Source organism: Manis pentadactyla, chromosome 11 (assembly GCF_030020395.1).
Source record: "Manis pentadactyla isolate mManPen7 chromosome 11, mManPen7.hap1, whole genome shotgun sequence".
NCBI classification, from domain to species: Eukaryota; Metazoa; Chordata; class Mammalia; order Pholidota; family Manidae; genus Manis; species Manis pentadactyla.
This window is the reverse complement of record NC_080029.1, coordinates 28,941,408-28,960,850: the sequence shown is the minus strand read 5'-3', so window position 1 is coordinate 28,960,850 and position 19,443 is coordinate 28,941,408. Positions and strand designations below refer to the sequence as shown.

The 19,443-nt window shown below is 42.2% G+C and overlaps 1 protein-coding gene across 3 annotated transcripts in view; it reads right to left on the bottom strand.

Moving 5' to 3' along the window:
• The window catches only part of ZFYVE1 (zinc finger FYVE-type containing 1), a 55,516-nt gene extending 38,355 nt beyond the window's left edge, over positions 1 to 17,161 (bottom strand). The window contains exons 1-2 of one of the 3 annotated variants that reach the window (XM_057488338.1): positions 16,941 to 17,161; positions 14,667 to 15,600 (exon numbers count right to left, since the gene is read on the bottom strand). In XM_057488338.1, coding sequence (XP_057344321.1) covers positions 14,667 to 15,179 — 513 coding nt within the window. In that variant the 5' untranslated portion in view covers positions 15,180 to 15,600; positions 16,941 to 17,161. The remainder of the gene's footprint in view (positions 1 to 14,666; positions 15,601 to 16,940) is intronic. The other 2 variants (XM_036913288.2, XM_036913289.2) reach the window with 2 other exon arrangements.
• Positions 17,162 to 19,443: the final 2,282 nt, after the last annotated feature.

Here is a 19,443-nt window from a genome sequence, read left to right as displayed (position 1 = left end):
GAAAATATTTTGAATTAGTTGTTAAGTGTTGCCCAACTTTGTGAATACACTTAAAATACAGAATTGTACACTTTAAGAGAATGAAACATATGGTATGTGAATTACATCACAATAAAGCTGTTGTGGAAAAAAAACAAAAACTTATTGATCAACTTCACCCATCCATAATTCCTCTCTTTACAATTTATAGAACAATTTAAGGAACAATTTAAAGTCCTTATAAAATGTCAGTCCAGGAAGGAAGAGACCTGGTACCAGTGAGATCCCAGACTGGAGCTCCAGAAAGATGCTCGGGGCCCTTATTCCCAGAATACAGAACCCTATGGTCAAAGCTCCTAATCCAAACAGGCAATGCTCTACTCCAGCTAAGAGTGATGAACCACTACACTAGAATCTTCCAGCCATAACAGAAAACACACCATCCTGATTCTTAAGAGTCTGCTGGTCTGATAAAGAGCAGTTAAAAGACATGTAGACAGAGCACTGGATGTGATAATACAACAAGCGCTCATTTCCCATAACCTCATCAAGACAGTAAATCACTCATTACTAATAACTTCATTAGTATTATATTAATAGCCTTAATGTTAATGATAATACTAATAATTTACTGAATGCCTACTGCAGCGACAGGGTCCTACACTAGACCAATGAGGGCAGAACCACACCCATCTTATCTTTACATCCCTAGCACTTGGAACACAACTTGGCATGTAGGAGCTCAATATCTAGTTATCAAATGAGTGAATGAATTAATGAATGCCAGGTACCTTGTTAGGTACTTTAATCACTTTTCTCCACCCTGGACATCTTCCTAGGGTCTAACATATGCAACATTTGATAAACTTAGTAAGGGCTCACTGATCTCCCAGACACAGAGAGGAACAAGAAGTTACACAAAACAGCCCATTTTTGGACCAGTGTCACTCAGCCAGCCTGGTTCCAAGCTGTTAAGTTGGCTTCAAGAGAAACAAAACAAAAGCTCCATAAACCCCAACCAGCAAGGAGTCAGCTAAGGTCAGGGTGCTAGCTGCAAGAGCCATCTACCTTCTCAAATGATCTCTGGGAAGACCACCAGGCCTAGGGACTTTCCGTGGAGATCTACTTTGTCATCAATCTGCTAGCCCACAAAATGGCCACTGATTTCCAGGATACGCAAGAGAGGGCACCAGAAAAGGGACACAGGGGAACCAGAGGATCAAATGTCTCAAGATTCACATTACGTACCCACCAAATGCTGCACATATAATATATAAATAAACCTGTTTGGGATGAGAATAAAACACTCCCTGTCAGCATTTGGGGATCTTATTTTGGCACATGGTGTCCTGGGGTACGTTAAAACATATATGTTCATGTGTTGGGCATATCCATCTGAGTGCAGTGCAAAAAATTCTGTGCAGGGGAGTTCAAAGTCTTAGGCTGGTTTCCCTGACAAGCCCTGGATAATCATTTAACATGCAACAACTGCATTTTTTTCACACATAAAATGAAGATACTACTATCTTTGTCTCCCTTGACTGGGTAGTGGTTGCCAATCAAACAAACAGATAAATGAGAAAATGCCTGGCAACTGACACCATGCTTTGTGTTTCCTTTTGCCTTTCACACTATTTTACTCCCTGTTGAACAACTCAATTCATCCTTAACCTGTAGGCATTTTCCCCTGAACCAGAGAGGAGAGAACAGCCTAGGCCTAGGTGGCAGCAAGACTGGTTTTCAGTAAGGAGAAGAAAAGGTAAAGAAAAAGATAGGTAGAGCTGCTCTGATGAGTGAAGGCAGGCGCCAGAAGGGAACAAGGCTCCTGTTCTACTTGTTCTGCCTGTTTGCAATCAAAGATCCCACTTTCCTCCATTCCTGGAATGAAAGAAGCTATATGACTCTGAGCCCTACCAGTTGGCCACCCAACCCAGCTCTACATGTCTGAAGTGATCCCTGGCCCTTAAATGCAATAGCAAAAGCAGGGCAACACCAAAGCCACCGTTCCCCAACTTGTGCCTTTGGTCCTCCCCCAGCTTGCCAGACCATCTCTTGGACCTCACACAAATCAGAAACACCCAAATTCCACTCCACACTTTGCCACTGGGTGGCCCTGGAAAAGTTACTCAACTGTTGAAGCTTCAGGGAAATGAGGTAATAACAGATGCCACAACTCGTAGGGATACTGAGGGCTAAATGAGAGAAAGCACGTAAAGAGCTTAGCACACAACCTGGCACACAGTAAGCATGTGATAAATATTACCCATTATCATTTAAAGAGCAGCCCACTGGGAGAAGGTCCAGGTGCAGAGCAGCAGCAGATGGGCTTGCCCTGCTTGTTGCCCAGAAACTGCTCATTCAGGGACTAAGTCAGTGATGTGATGAAATCTAAACTGACTGCCTAAAAATGAGAGCCCTCACTGCCTGCTTCTGATAACTCCTATCCTATATATCAAAACAACATATAATTATTAATACAGGCTTTAGAGCCAATTCTTAGTTAAGTGGCCATCTAATGTCTATCAATCTTTAAAAAACCAAACAGTACACCTCTCTCTCTCTACCTCTATCCCACCCATAAAGTTTTTCACTTTGAATAGAGTTCCAAATGGAGTTCCTAAAATCAAGTAACAGTACTCAGTGAATTCTAGGTGCTCCAATTTAGAATTCAGAGCAGTTTAGGGCAGGGAAACGTGTCCAGCAGTCAATCTCTGACCCAGCAGGCAATGGGAATGATGACAGTCTCCCTTAAGAAATTCCTTCTTACACAGTCGCAGGGGGGCCATCAGGTGAGAAATTGGGGATCAAAAGAGGTGAGGCTTAGAACCTCACCCCTGTTTTGAGATAAATCTTCTGCATCCGTGGATGTTTTGTTGCCCTTTTCTAGCTTGGATTAATACTTAGTCTATAGGCACAGACCTGATCATCTACATTTTCCCTCTTACAGCACTAAATTATGTTTTCTACCTTTATCTTGCATCTACCTACCACTTCAGCATTTTATTTTAAAAAATAATAATAATAAGGGAGAAATGTGGGATTCACATATAAATCAAGTATAAAAATCAAATGAATAATCATATCTGACTTGATTGTTTATAGTTCATGATGCGTGATCAAAACCGAAAGTTTCTGTGATATGACTGCCCTTGCACTGTTCACCATTTAAGAACTTATTCACTATGTAAGACCTTGTTCACCATATAAGAACTTGTTTGTTACACTTCAGAAGATTGGAGACTGTTGAGAATTAGGCTTGGGGTTGATGAATGATTGTGCATTGAGTCCCCTATACAGAATTTTATTGTTGTTAACAACCATTCGATCAATAAATATGAGAGATGCCCTCTCAAAAAAAAAGAAATTCCTTCTTAGCCTTCAGAAAACCATTCCAGGAAAACTGACCACAGGGGCTTTGTTCTGAGGAGGCCTGGGAAGGGAAAAGCAAGAGATGGGGAAGGAACTGCAGTGAACAGCCTTGGAAGGAGAAACCAACACACAAACTCCTGATGTGAAACCCCAGAGACACTCAGAAAACATTCCAAAGGAAAGTGGCTCAGCACTGAGGTTCTTTCAGTTCTGTTCTCTCCGGATGAAAAGGATCTAATTTGTACCAACTGTAATCAAACAGTCCTCTAAAATTTTATGAAGGTATTCCCTGTGGCGGAGAGCAAAAATCAGCTCCTTCCCCAAGGCAGTGGCAAGAGCTAAGGGGAAAAGCTTGGATGCTCCGAATCACAGTCTAACACTTATGATAAACCTCACCTCCAGGACAAAAAAGATTATTTTCTACCTGTCTACTGAGATGCCAAAACTAGCCTAAGTCAATAGCTATTCCCCAAATGAAGTTCCTACTAATTACTTTTACATGTTGATCTCTGGTTTATTTTGCTTTCGCTCGTTTTTGGTTGCAGTCAGAGAAAAAGAGAGAGCCCAAAGAAACCAAACCAGATTCTCACTCTTAACAGAACTGGGACCACTATCCCAAAAGGAAATTAGAGTTTGGTTGCTTACTTTAGTCAACAGACATGTATTGAGCTTCATCTAGTGTCTGGCACTGACCTGATAACATTACACCAGCACAGGTATAAAACTGAGGTAACATATTCTTTCTGCCCAGGGAGGGAAAGAAGTGGAAGGTGAGGAAACTCTTCCTTGAAAAACCCAGTGCCACTTTTATCATGTTGAAAAGAACTCCAGGCAATGATTTGAGTCTGTGGCCTGATATTCAGACAGGATTTTACTGAAACAATGTCAAATAGATCAGTAGCCAGTCTATTTTTAAAGTCCAAATGATAAGGGGGTTCCATTCCAATTGCAAGCTCCTACTGCCAGATAGTTCTAGTAAGCCTGTTTCCCCAACCCAGCAAGTTCAGAAAATTTCCTTTCATTCTATCCTACAAGGAGTGTGTACCTTTGTGTTTATCCGTGTATGTGCCAATATAGTTTCATGTAAAAACACAATTGTTTCTCAATCAAATGTTTTCTTAAGACCACTGAAGTCATGAGACTGGCCTCACAAACACAGAGAACATTTGGTAAGGACAAAGATCACTTTCTTCCAGTCCAGTGTCCCCAAAGTGTTCCATTACAGGAGAGGTCAGGAATTCTCCTCCCATGTATTTTAACTACCCATGGTGCTTCTGACACACGGCCTCACAGGCTCCCCTCCTACTCTGTCAGGAAAGAGAACATTTCTATGTACAGATAATCCACAAAATGAATTATTTTAAAAGAGTCATTTTTAGCTCCACACTCAGTTTCTTTGACCTCATCCAACTTACCCAGTTCAACTCTGCATTTAAATCTGAGTAAAAAGTTTTCCAAACCAAAGCTAAATTCTAAGGACAGACCAAAAATACTGCCTCACCCTCAAGACCACATCATATTCAATGGACTCTTCCAAGGAGCTTCCAGATGGGAGACGTAGCCCTACTTTTAAGTGGCAGCGCATACCTGCATTTGGCCAGCTATAAAAACAGACATAAGCTCTGGTAAAGACTATGGGACTTAGCAGTAAAAGCACAAGGCTAAGAAGAAGACGAGAGACCTAGGTTCAGGTACACCTCTACCCAGAACACACCATGGACAATTTATACTCAACCCTTCTCTTGCTGAAAGCCTCATTCTCCACCTACCATCTCTGTTAACGTTTTCCCATTCTTCCTGGTTCAGAGCTTCCCAACTATAATGTCCTCCATACTGGCAAGGATCTGGTCTGTATTGTTCACCTGTAGCCCTAGCACAGGGCCTGACACATAATAGGAGATCAATACATAGCTGTCAAATAAATGAATGAACACAGCACAGAATGTCTAGATGCTATATTCTCTCTGGAGAAAAAAACAGTGTAGTATTACCTTTAAGAGTTAAACTAACCTGCCTCTACCATCCACCGTCTTTAGAATAACCTTAAGCTATTTAACATCCCCAGGTCTCAGTTTCTCACCTGTAAAATGAGGCTAACAACACAATCTACTTTATAGGGTTGCTCTGAAGATTAAATGAGATAATGCACGTCAAGTACTTTGCACAGCATATCCAGTAAGTGCTACAGAAGTGCTGACTGCCATTACTGCTGTAGTTACCCTGGTTTGCCTCAAGGCCAGAGTCACCACTACCAACACAGAATTTCATGCCATTATCCTAAGCAAAATGTGTCCTGAGGGAAGGTTTCCAATAAACACCTCATTAAAGAATTAGGGATAATGGAATTAAGATACTCACTCAATAGTTACCACTCCCTCTTTCAAAATAATCTATCTTTTCAATAAAAAAAAAGGTATTGTAAGATTGCATAATTCATATATTATGCAAAAGAAGCACTCAGTCTTCAAAAGAATGATGTGACATGATTCCAAGAATTATGATTACACCAGAGATTCACCCAAGTGCTTTTCTCACACTTTATGCCAAAGATCCCTGGTGTCTGAGGTGGAGACCAAAAGGGCCCTGTTTCTGTTCTACATGGAATAAGAGATTGGAGCCCCGGGAGTGGAGCCCCGGGAGGCAGCAATATAGCAGAGAACTATTTAAGTCAATAAAAAAGTAACCCCCTCCAGCAATATAACCCTCCTCCGAATTTCTGTAATATCCTCTCTATACTGCTCTGACATCATTCACTTTATTTCTACTTATTTGTCTTCTATTGCCACTAGACTGTCCTCTCCCCAAGGGCAAGTTCAGTATAGTGCCACTTCTACCTCCCTCAGCTGTCAGCACATAATAGGTACTCATTAAATGTTCGTTGAATAATTAAATTGATTTATTCTCATTAGTGCATTTCGTTCATTCAACAAATATTATCTGAGTACCTACTATGTGCCAAACACTGTTCTAGATGCTGGCGAACAGAAAAGGCAAAAAATCAGTGCCCAATGAAAATGTTCTAAAAGTGACTGTGTGATGGTTGCACTTATCTTCAAATATACCAAAAGCCACTGAATTGTATGCTTGAAATGGGTAAATTGCATGGTATGTGCATCATATCTCAATAAAATGTTTAAAAAGTAAATGCAACATTTAAAAGGGTTGAGATACTTCCTTTTATTGTAAAATTAATATCAAATTTTATACTTCTCTATAGTTCCTTTACTATATTTTAACATTCTGAGTCTGTTATTTTTATAATTGGAAAATAAAAGTTGTACAAAAAAAGACAAAAAAATCACTGCGCTCTGGGGTGAACTGCTTAATAGTAGGAAACATGATGAAAATGTTTCAGAACTAGGTAGAGACGGTGGTTGCACATCGTGAATGTACTGCCACTCAATTGTTCCCTTTAAAATGGTTAACCTTTTTATGTGAATTACACCTCAAATTAAGAAAATCACTACCCTCATGGAGCTTACATTCTAAGGAGAAGGCAGACAATATCCAAACCATTAAAATATATGGTATATGGTATACAAAATGTCCATCAACAGTGAATGGATGAACAAACTGTTGTATATCCATACAATGGAATACTTCTCAGCAATAAAAAGAAATGAACTGAAACATGCAACTGCATGGATGACCATCAAAAACATATGGGGAGTAAAAGAAACCAGATACAAAGAACACTACATGATTCTACTTACATGGAAGTCCAGGGAAGTCAAATCTATAGCAACAGAGAACAGATCAGTGTTGCTGGGAACCAACTTCCTAGAGGCATAAAAGAACCTTAGTAGGGGGACAGAAATGTTCTCTATCTAGATTGTGATGGTGGAACTGTACACTTTTAAAAATGTGCATGTTATGTGTGAATCCTACCACACTGAGATAATTTTTTAAAGTACATATTATATCAAATGGTAGTAAGTGATATGAAGGAAAGAAAATCAGAAGAGGGTTAGTTTAGGACCACTGGTGGAGGCAGGGGCTGCTCTTTTAAATATGGTGATCAAGGAAGGCTGCCCTTGGAAGCCAAAAACCTTTTTAATAAGTCAATCCTTTGAAAAAAAAGATGTAGCAAACTCAGTTTTCTGTGGTAATGAAAGGGAGAGAAATGTCATGAACAATCCAAAGGAGTGCATAAGCCTAAAAAAAATTTATGTTTAGTTCTAGAAACATTTTTTCTCCTGGCAGTGGCAAATTTACCTGGTTAATTTCAGAAAAGGGGAGCAGGGAGAGGGAAGAAGAAAAAAGGGAGAAATGAAAGAGGGAGGGTGAGGTGAAGGGAAGGAGAGAACAGAAGAGGATGGGAGAGAGAAAGAGGAAGGGGAGAGAGAAAAAAGGAAGGAAGAGAAAGTGGGAAGGGAGGCAAAGAAAGAATAGACAGAAAGCTAAGCAGGCTGCCTGCCTGCCTGCCTTTCAGATGATCCAGCTCTAAACAACAGAGCTGACTGAGACGTAGGGCATAAACAGTAGTGTATCCTAGTGATCTGCTAACCACAAACTAAACTGGTTCATGGTCACTAGGACCAGAAGGGTATGCAAAAACAGTCATGTGATCCTCAGACTCAGAGCCTCTACTTAGAGATAAGCAGAAAAGAGAGCTGGGCTTTCCTGAGAATGAAGGCCTCTGCCATCCCTCCCCAGTCTCACTTAACCTCTTGATTTTCATTTTAAAACATTTTTCATAGAGATTACTCAAACTAGTAAGGCACATAATTGACACTAAATGTTTATGACTGTTGTTGAATAATAAATGTAAACTGAACTGACCTCTTAGAAAGAAAAGGTTATGAGACATGATGGAAAACAGTTAAGCTATGCAGACAACATATTCACCAGGCAGAAGGGACTGGGCTGGAAAGTTGAGGAATTTCTAGATACTCTATGATTGCTGAATTGCTTGGGATTTATGTGTCTCTTAACTTAAACCTGGGGTTCCACGACTACAGGCCACAACCAGGCTCTGTCAGTTCTTTTCAAGCATTCTAACATCTAGAGTCAAACTCCCTGGGGAAGACAGCACTTATCCAATTTCTAGAAGGAAATGACAAAGGAGGTAAAAATTCCAGAAGCTACCAGAAAGTAGAATCCTCCTCCAGCAAAGTCAAGTCAGAGGTCAGGTGCTTATGTATGGCTGGTATTCATACTTTTCTGCCTAAAAGAACTCCAGCCCCACAAAGCTGACCACACAAACTGGTCAGAGAGCCTCTTAACTGGGGGCCAAAAGCCACTGGAAAAAGGGACAAATTGAACAGAACATTCTCCAAGGAAGCATCCACCCTTTCCTGTCTCCAAAAGGACCTCTGCATCCCTTTCCATATGTCTTTCTCATTTTTTATACCTGGAACTTTCTATATCCTTCCTTTCTTTCCCTTCTTCAGGTCTTACCCCTTAGACTTCCTCTGGCTTCCCATCACCAATCAAATGTGCTCAATGCATACAGCAGTTCTAACCTCAGAAATGATCTCATGGGAGCTCCTCCCAAAGCAGGCAAGACTCTCCAGAAAAGCTCAGCCAGCCAACAGAAGCGCTTCTGGGCTACACAATCTCCAGGATAAACTCAAGGGTGGCACAGCCAGCAGATGCACCCACAGGAAGAATTAAAAGGTCAACTTAATAAGAAATATGCCTCTTACATTAACTCTGGTGAAAAAAAAACAAATGTTTGCTCAATTCCAGAAACACTGATCACTTACAGTGACAGACCAGAAAAAATACAATTACACAAAGTGAAAGTAACTTGAAATAGTTAAAGGTAGGCTGCCTGAAAAGCTGACTCACAGTGGTTTTGACTTATACGGGTCAAATTTTAAACAGCCCTGAACTAAACTAAATAGCCTCCCAGATTAAATGCCAAGAGCCTGTTATAACTGAATGAGCCCAGGTTGAGAAAGCTCACAAGATGCTGTGCAGAAACCAAAGGCACATAACAGAGGCTCTTTCCTGTTCCCGCTTGTCTGAGTCATGCTCAACCCTGCATTTCCCAGTAATGCTCTACAGTACCTTGCCCTCTACTACTATTCCGAAGCAAAAGGGGCCTTTACATGGTTTTCTTCGAGTGAAAGGCAGTGGTGGGGGAGGGAGCCTCTGCTACTCATCCAATTATTGCAGACACCTCCTAAACAGATCTATGTTTCTTTGCTACATTTTCTTATATGATACCTAAGAACCAAAATATATTCAGGTTAGCCCTTGCCAAAGTCCCCAAATTAGTCTTTACATTATAATAGTTTGGCCATTTGAAGAGAGAAGTGAGGAGGTTCCACAATTTGGGAGATTACGATTCCCCCAACTCATGACCTGTTGACCAGAATCAAGTCCAGTGGCATTTCTGCAGCCTGTCTGAAACAGAGGGCCTGGGAAGACCAAGCCCTGGCAAGGTACCTGGACCAAGAAGCAGAAGGCAGGGCCCAGGAGTCACCAGCAGATGAGTCTAAGACAGAAGGGGCACAGAAATGGGGCAGATCAACACAGCCGATCCATGGTCAAGATTCCTATACAGTAGGAAAACATCCTCTGCTATTTTCCATTCCTGAATCCCAGTAGAGTGATGTCTCTTTCAGCCATTTAAAAAAAGAAAAGAAAAGCCAAGTCCCAGTGTTCTGAGCCACACTATTCTGGGACTGTAAACAAGTGAAGCAGCCAAACAACGTGATGGGTCTTCTTAAAGGAACGGCCTCAGTGCAATGAAGTCCTCATTGACTTGGCTGGAGGAAGGGCAGAGAAGACTCACCGTGACCTCCCATTTCAGAGAGGGCCATGGCTGTCTATTTTGGAGTCCAGGAGGGCCCGCCCCAGTGGACACTGTCTTAGCTTCTCACTGCCCACTCCTGGGTCCCTGGGCTTCCTTATCACCTTGCAGGTTCAATATGAGGGGACTAACCTTCAGGAATCTTTTGGCATGAAGCTCCGTGGTTCTCCTAATGTCCCAGTCAGGGCTCAGTCAGCGTAAAGATGAAACATGAAATTTTTTTTGTCAGTTTGCTGCTCTACCTTCTTGGGAAGAGGACATCACAGAAATTTATAGGAAAAGGACAAAGACAATGGGTTGGCTATGAAAAAAACAAAAACTTGTATGGGATTTAAATACATATATATCTATGTGAATGAAGACAAAAATGACTTAGTATTTCACCTTTTTTCTCTCTTAACTAGTCAACATTCTGATAAGACAAGATGTCTGAATCCCTCACAAGATTCAACAGCTAGGAAAATAGTATCCTCTTCCTCCACTAAGAACTCTGTTAGAACTTTGTTCTTCTAACCTTTGCGCTATTTGCTAAGGGTGTTGTCACTAACTTCGAGAGGTTGTAGATGACTTGTCAGTGTGGATCACTATCTTAGCACGGGACTCTAAATAATGGGTCTGCAAGTCCTCTGGTTTTCCTAGTGCAGTTCCACTGAGGTGTAGAAAAATCAGTGTATACAATGCAGAAATCTAACCATTTTACTAGAGAGGGTACAAAACAGGCCAAAAGAGAATCTGATTTCAGCTAGATTATTTCTGACAAGATAACAGAACCAAGAGGAGGAGGGAAAACTGGTGTTAGATTTTTTTAGCCATGATATATTTTCCACTTCACTGGAATCCAGATCCCCTGTTAGACCAAACCTTCATCTGTTAGATGAGTTTCTCAATCTCAGCACTACTGACATTTTGTACCAGATCATTCTTTCTGCAGGGGCTGCTCTATGTATTATGAGATATTTAGCAGCACCCTGGCCTCTACCCTAGCACATCACCTCCATCCCCAAGCTGTGAAACCAAATGACCCCTGGGGAGCAAAACCAATCCTGGTGAAATCACTGTGTTAGATATTACCAAAAGAGACTAATTTAACTCTATTATATGAATCGAGTTCTTAAAGACTTGCAGGTTTTTTTTATCCATTCAAGTCAATAAAGTCTGGAGCATTAGGCAGACGTGATCTGCACAAACCAAATGCCAAGGCATCACCACTGAGTTCTCTTGTTCCTCACCTCTCTAGCCTGGAACAGCATTCCTGTTTTACATCCAAACTTTACCTCAAATTCACCAACGTCTTTCTATCTCTCCATACCAATGGTAATACCAAATCTAAGCCACCTCTCACCTCATCTTCTGCAACTCTATTTTGCCTTTTGACCCCTACAATCTAGTCTTCACACTAAAGACAGGAGCCGTTTCTTAAACATTTCTATCAGACCATGAGACTTCCCAGCATAAAGCAGCCCAGTGCTTCCCATTACACTTAAAACCCATAGTTATTTCTATAGTCTGCAAGGCCTCACATGATCTGGCACATATTTATTTCTGCACCTCTTTCCTCACCACTCTCTGCCAGCTCACTCCTGCCAAAATGGCATTTTCTATACCTCCAACTCGCCATCCACTTTCTTTTTGTTCCCACCCCCCTCTGTCTGGAGGTCAGGTCTTTGCTTAAGTCACCTCTATAATAAAATCTTTCCTGACCATCCTGCAAAAGTGGCTTCCAAACCCCTCCTCCTTAATAATACTTACTACAGCTGAAACATCTTCTGTGTTTCACACGTGTGTACTCTGCTTTCCCTCCTTGAATGGTGAGCTCTATGATGGCCTAGACCAAGTCTCAGTAACCATGTACCTCTGGAATCTAGAAAGTGCCTTGCACATAATATAGGCTCAATAAACGTGATGGATTAATGAATGTCTTTGGCTAGCAGGCCAAATGTGTCCATCGAGGAGTCACAAATTGAGTTCTTGCTTCCGAGACCAAAAGCCAATCTCTCCTCAAATTCACCTCTACAGCACACACTGAATCACAAGGTAATGATAAAATTTTCACTTCTAAAAGGAAGCTTTTGTCCTTCTAGGTTTTCCAAAAGAAAACTGAATAATACTCAAATAACAACCAACAAATCTTAGGGGATTCTAGGCCACAGAATCTGAGGAAACCACAGCCTAGAGGCTGCTAAAATAATTCCTATGAACAAAACAGCAGTAACTTACAGACACTGAGAAGTGGTTACCATGGGGGAGGGGCTGGAGAGGGTGGTAAATAATGATGTAGACCTCAATGTACTGATAAGGAGAGCTGTACAAGATGTATCTTTCAGTGAAAAAAGCCAAGGACAAAGCAGCAAGTATACTTTTTCATTTTCAATTAAAAAGGTACTTACATATATTCTTAAGTATACACAAAAATCCTAAAATGGCATGCAGTTAACAGCTAACGGTAACTGTTCTAAGAAAAGAGATTATGTGTGTGGAGGGGGTGGGAAACTTGTCACTGTATGCCCTTTTATATCATTTCAGTTTTTTACTAGGTATGTGCATGATACCTGTTTTTTAAAAATTGAAGTTGAGATGTAACATTGCCCATCTATCAGCAAGTATTTACGCACTGACAATGTGCCTACTGTTGTACATGATACAGGGCATAGGACCTGATCCTGCCACCCAACAGTTTACATGCTGGCTAAATTTATAATCTAGATTTGCATTCAACAAGCACCTCTCAAATTGTTTTGGACAGTCACCTTAGAAAACTGAACTGGATGTTTTCTTATTTTTCTACTATGACTCAGAAAACAAATCACCACCTAAAAGAATGAATTATATGCCCAATCCATTACTCCCAACCAATGTTGCCTGGATTAATAAACTGCTATTTCTTGGGAAGTAGCCAATGTTGATGAAGGGAGGAATCTTTACAACGACCCAAACTGTACACATACTAGATACTATAAGAAAAAGATGGACAAGTAACATATCTGGGTAGTTGGAGGTGCCTTCTCCATTAAGCTTCCTTTTATTTTCCTAACTCTATTAAGGAATGTGAGACACTGTTACAGAAAGAGAAAACATACGCATCCTCCTTCCCTTAAAAAAATATTATTTGTGGTGCCAACACAATACCCATGCAAGTTAAATACTGGTTCTTCCCAAATTGTATGTCCTCTTATTTTACAAAGTGACAGCAATCCAAAGTGTGTCTTTCCAAAGGCTGACATGAAAGAGAATGGGTGGCAAAACCAACAACAATCATCCGAGTCCAAGTGTTGCACTTATAAAATCCTGAGTCCACACCATCTCCCAATTAGACCATAATCCATAATGAAGACATTATTGCTAACAAGGGAGGCAGAATAGAATCTGGGTCATTCTTCCGTAACTCTTATGAGTTCCTCTTGACCCATAAAGAATGTGCTAGAAAAGTATTTAGCTGACAATAGCAATACATAGGAAATCACAATGTAATTCACTACCATTATCTTATCCAAGGAGGAAAAAGACAGAGATGGAAGATACTTGGTGGGTAATTAGGGCATTTTCAAATGGTAACTTAACACAGGTACTCCTCCAATCTAGAACCTTGAGGAGTCATCACCGCTGAAATAACTGAGTCAATGCACCACAAATATTCCAAGATACTGACAAAAAAACAACAAACTGGTACTGGACACTACGTGCCAGACCCTGTGATAGGGCCTTTCATTTCCATCCCCAATCTCGGAATCTTCTCATCTACTACAATGAAGTAGAAGTGAAACGGAGGCCTGGAGCTTAAATAACTCACCCATGGTTATATAGTATACAGCCAAGAGTGCCTAAGCCAGGATGTGAATTCAAGCAGTCTTCACTCATAAGCAGAGACATTACACTAACTTCCATGGAAAGAAAAAACATTACACACCTTTTTCCCAATCATCCCTGTCATACATTACCATCTCCCCAACTCAGATTCAAATTAAACACCCTTGTGGTTTTTACTGATCAGAAGGCTATATATGAAAATAAGAACAGGCATCTGGAGAGAACACTATCCCTATCAAAAGCCACTAAAAGTTAAAGACCAGCCTCTCTACACCAAGATAGCAGACTTATGACTTATTACCTAGCACTCCCAGGGGACCCGCTGTTAGTGTTTCTTTCCCTGCACATGCACAGTCCCTCACCATTCACAATGATTCACAATTTGTCACAGTGCTCTCATTCAGAAAACTGTTCTCTATCAGTTCTTCCTAATAGCAGCAGCTACCATATAGTGAACATTTGTTAAGCAACAGGCTTTATGGTGTCATTTTACCTCACAGCAATGCAACGAAGCAGGCACTATACCTAATTTATAGATGAGAAAAATAAGGTTCAGAGAGGGAAAGTAATTCAGTCCAAAGTCACACAGCCAGTAAGTAACTAGATCTGACTCCATGCAGTTTAAGCTTTTAGGGGTCTTGCCTTTTATGATTCAAATGTGAGCTCCTCCTGGACTTTCCTTTTGAAAGCCACCATGCCACAGCAGATCTGCTCCACTACCCTGTGAATGCCATTGTGCCCACATACTTACCTGAATCTCTTCATTTTCATCTACTAGGAGGAAACTGACAACCTTCTCAGTCATCTTCCTCCTCTTAGTCTCCTCATCCATCTCGCCTTCCTCCAGCCACTCCCGGACCTTAGTAACATGGTACATAGTAACGGGGTGTCTCCTTTTGTTCCCCCCAGAATGAGTCCTCTTCTGGCAGTCCAGGCACAAGTTGATTTTACAGGCCTGGCACCTCACAGCTGCTCTCTGCCTCACACCCGGGGAATGCCCATTGGGGCCCTTGCAGGGGTCACAGTAAGGGATGTGGCCGGGTTTGAGTCTGATCCGCTCATGGTTCTTCAGGCGCTCTTGCCGGTGCAGCTCCTCCTCGCAGCGGAGACACTGCAGGCTGCAGCACTCGTCACACTCAAAGACTGCCTCGTCAGTCCCGCCGCAAGCGTAACTTTCCTGACACATCAGCCCTGGATTCAGCCCCTTCTCTGCTGAGGGAATCTGCGTACTCATACTCAGATTGGTAAAGAAATCACCCACCATATAACAGTCACTAAATATTTCCCAGGAGTGAAGACAAAGCCTTGGAGTCTGAAGAGACTTCCACAGGTACTGAAGACCTCAAACAAAACAAAACAAAACAAAAACAACAATAACCCCTTCAGTGTCCTATTAGAATTCTTTGCACACTCACAAGTGCTCGAATTTTTTAATTTTCTGCCTGTGAGACTCCTGTATCAGCAGCAACGTTGATTTAATTTGATGGTTTCGCCCCCCATAAAGTGCAGGCAAACGATTGGTCAAAATTAACTTGAAAGGGTCTTTTATGGCTATCTGAGAGAAAGCTGATGGGTTCACTGAGGTGGGTACATCGGCTGGGCCTCAACCAGGTTTTCGTAATGAAAGAGAGTGGTCAGGAGCTTTTCAATTTAATCCAACTTCAAGTCTGGATTTCAGAGGATATCTGGAATAAAGGAGGGAAAAGGATTCCACTCATTAAAAAGCAGAAGTGCACCTTTTAAAAAACATTATGGTTAAATACAAGGCCAAAACTCCTGAGAAAAATTCTTGCTTGTAAAACACTAGCTCATTCTGATCCTAGAAATGTCTTCTCAAAATCATGGTCTAGGCTTCTCCTTGTGAAAACAACCACTACCTCTAGGCCCAAGGTATTTAAGAGACTTCACTGTTTTATTTCCCAGACTAAAATTCTCTGTTCATTCAGATTAAATTCCAAATCAAAATTACTATGTAGCTAGTTTTTGGAGGGACAACTCACTGCACCCCCACGTGCACCCCACAACTGAGAGAGGTAAAGAAAAAGGCCTTGTAAAAAGTTAAAGAAATGATAATAATAATAATACACTTTAGCTCCATGGAAATACTGGGCAGGTTCAGTTACCCTTGTAACTGGATCATTTCAACTCTAAACAGATGTCTATTAACGACTTTAAACCTGGAAACAGGAGTCACCATTTCAAGTTTGAAAACAGTAAAACAACTATTGTACTTCATTTTGTCCCTTCTAACTGCAAAAAAAGGGGACAACAGGAGAGAGATTTCCTCCACTATGGCCCACCGCAAAGGCAGGCCAACAGTGAGTTTAAAAAAATAATTTTTCTCCTTGTCACTCAAAGACTAACTTAAAAATAAAACTTAAGAAGAAAAATTACTGGGGCGGGAAAGGGGCTTTTGTCACTTCTACGTTATATTCCTGACTGCTCCTAGCCTTGACCCCTATTCTAACGCCCCAACGAAATGTAAAGCCCTCCTTTCAGATACTCGCTCCTCCCCTACAGTAATCAATCTATCAATCTTATTTTTAGATAAACAAGGCCAAGGGAGTGACTAGAAACCTTATTTACACCCTAACTTCAGCCTTGCCCAACCAGCTCCCACAACAGAAACAAAAATAGAAATTTGTCACAATTGAGAAAAATATAAATTCAACCTTCAAAAGAACACCTCACCGCCCTACCAGGCCAAGCAAACATCTGCCCACTGGGGCCCCCGCCTCGACGCCTCTCTCCAGCCGGGGATTCCTCACCCTTCCTTCCTCCCGGGCAACTACAACCACAACCCGAGGGGCAGAAGCAGAGTCTAAGAACAAAGAAGGTCCCCCCAAAGACCCCCGACGCTGGCAGAGGCCACAGCCGAATCCATTGTTTATGCCACCCCACCCCCATCCCAGCCGCACCCGCCCCCCCCCTTCCTCCTGGGGACAGCCGGAGCTCCAGGACTGTCGCTCGCCCGGCGCAGGGCCGTGCCCTTCCCTCCCAGCCCCCGGCGGTCCGGGATTCCCACCACGGAGCAGCTCGGCCGCAGCTAGGCAGAGTCGGGGGACCACGGGGCGCCGGTGGAGACGGAAACTGTTCCTCAAGGTACCGGCGGATCTATCCTCATCTCCATCTCCGACCCCCTCCTCCTTCGCTGTCTCCCGTGCTTCCTCCTCTCCTGTTGTCAGTGGGGATCAGCTGATCCGAGTGAACTTCTCCCAGACTAACAGGAAGGCATGAGCTTTGCAGCCCCGGGAGGGAGGAGCTGGAAGGGGTGGAGCGCGACGCAGCGGGGGGGTGGGAAAGACGCGCACAGCCTCCAGGGAGATGTAGTTCCCCGTAGGTGCGAAGTCCCCACATCCCGGAAATGAAGGCTCTTTAGGACTACAACTCCCAGAAGATGCACATGGAGGGAGGTGACTGGGACTGGCCCCCGAGCATTTCGGAACTTGGAGTTGTTGACCTGTGGTTTCCGCAGGTTTCAGCGCGTTGTTTTGGGTTGTGGCCGGAGAACAAATGGAACGTGAAGTATAGGCTACGCAAATAATTCTATTTCATTAACCTTTTTTGCACACCATACCTTCAGCAATGTATAATAGGCCAGTCTCCACTTCCCAAGTTTCACCTTGAACTAAGACCAGAAAGAACTGATAAAGAGAATGTAAGTACTGGGGGGAATTTTGTTGTCCCTTTACAGGTGTTCTCTCCAAGCCAACCATTAATTTTTTTCTCCCTACTTTTTCTTTTTCTGATGTTTACTTACACGATTTAAGAATTGATTAATTTTAAATAATCTTTAAGTTAAGATACATTTTCATATAACCTTGTAGGTTATAGAACAGACTAAAGGTTAACACTGTTATCTGGCATTTTGTAAAAGGCCATATATTTCTTTAGTGCTTTCACTTTTTGTTTTGTTCATTTGTTTCTTGGAACAACACTGAAAGAAAGCATGACTTAATGAAAAGAGCACTGGTTTGAGATAACAGAGACCGGGTGCTTGTTCTAGAAAGCTCTTGAGTAAGTCATTCTACTGCTCTATGAAAAGGAATTGTACTGTGTCAACTCTGAAGTCTCTGCCAATTCTAACGTTCTGTTTCTACCTTGATAATTGTTAACCCAGGAGAGAAAACTAAGCTTAAGTGACTTGCCAAGGTCACACAGAAAATTACTGACAAACCTGAGACAAGAACTCATCACTTGACAGTCACATACTCTTTTACCTTGTGTGTCAAGGGACATAATTAGACTAATAGACAACCAAATCTACATAATAATGAGTGAGCCATGTATGAAGTTTATATTGCTGAAAATTATATTATGTTCATAAGACTGAACATATAGTCAATAGTCAGACTAACTACACTACATGATTGAGAATGTTTCCTATACCACATCAAGAACCAGGATATTAAGAAGTAAGCTATCTATAGCACTTTAAAACTTCAGATTTAAAGGGGGAAAAGGAAAGGAGGGACTTTGTAAACTGGTCTTGAGCTAGGCTGCTGAGACTGGGCCTGCCATAAACTTCCCTTAGAAGGTTTTATTCCTAAGACTACCACTATAATTTTTTGTAGCTTTAATAGTTTTCATCTTACCCCTAATTATAAAATGAAGATATTAATATATCCTGGGAAAAGGGAACCAAAGGTTATTTAATCTTTTCTAAAGCCAACAATAATCACTTTATATTTTTAAAGTTATAATAACCCCTAAAACTGTGGAAAATGGTTGCCTCCAAGAAGTGTAACTAAGGGGAGGAGCCAAGATGGTGGCGTGAGTAGTTCAGCAGAAATCTCCTCCCAAAAACATACATATTTTTTAAAAGACAATAAATACAACTATTCCTAAAAGAGACACCAGTGGATAAAGTACAGCAGCCAGGCTACATCTACATCTGCGAGAAATCATCACATTAAGGAGGTAAGATACAAGCCATGGCCCGGCGGGACCCGAGCACCTCCCTACTCCAGCTCCCTGGTGGGAAGAAAGGAGTGAGAGCCGGGAGGGAGTGCAAGCCCAGGACTGCTAAACAACCAGCTCTAGTAATCAGCACCGGAGTGCGGACACATGGTGCACGGTGTGCTGGATATTAGAGAAACGGAAAACCAAACCTCCGAGGGGGTTCCCACAACCAGCGCCCCTGGGAAAAAAGAAAAGAGTGCTTTTGCATGTCTTAAAGGGACAGGGACCTCACAGATGGATGAAATTGTCCCAGCACACTCAGCCCACAACCTGAGAAACCTAGGGAACTCTAGGAGACCTAACCCCCTGAGTGGCAGTGCAGCTTTGAAGCCCCTCACAGCAATAAGCAGCCTGGCAGTCATTCCCCCAACTGGTGCAGACCTGGACACACCAGCCCAGTAGCAGGAGAGCGGCTGGGAACGCCAATCACGGCAGCGCCAGAGGGGCCCAGGAGTGGACTACGCGAGTCGGCAGTGGCGGAGCCAGAGGAGCCCAGGAGCAGTCCATGGGAGCCTGAAGCAGTGGCAGCCAAGTGGCCTGGGACTGGCCCACCCATGCCGGAGGCG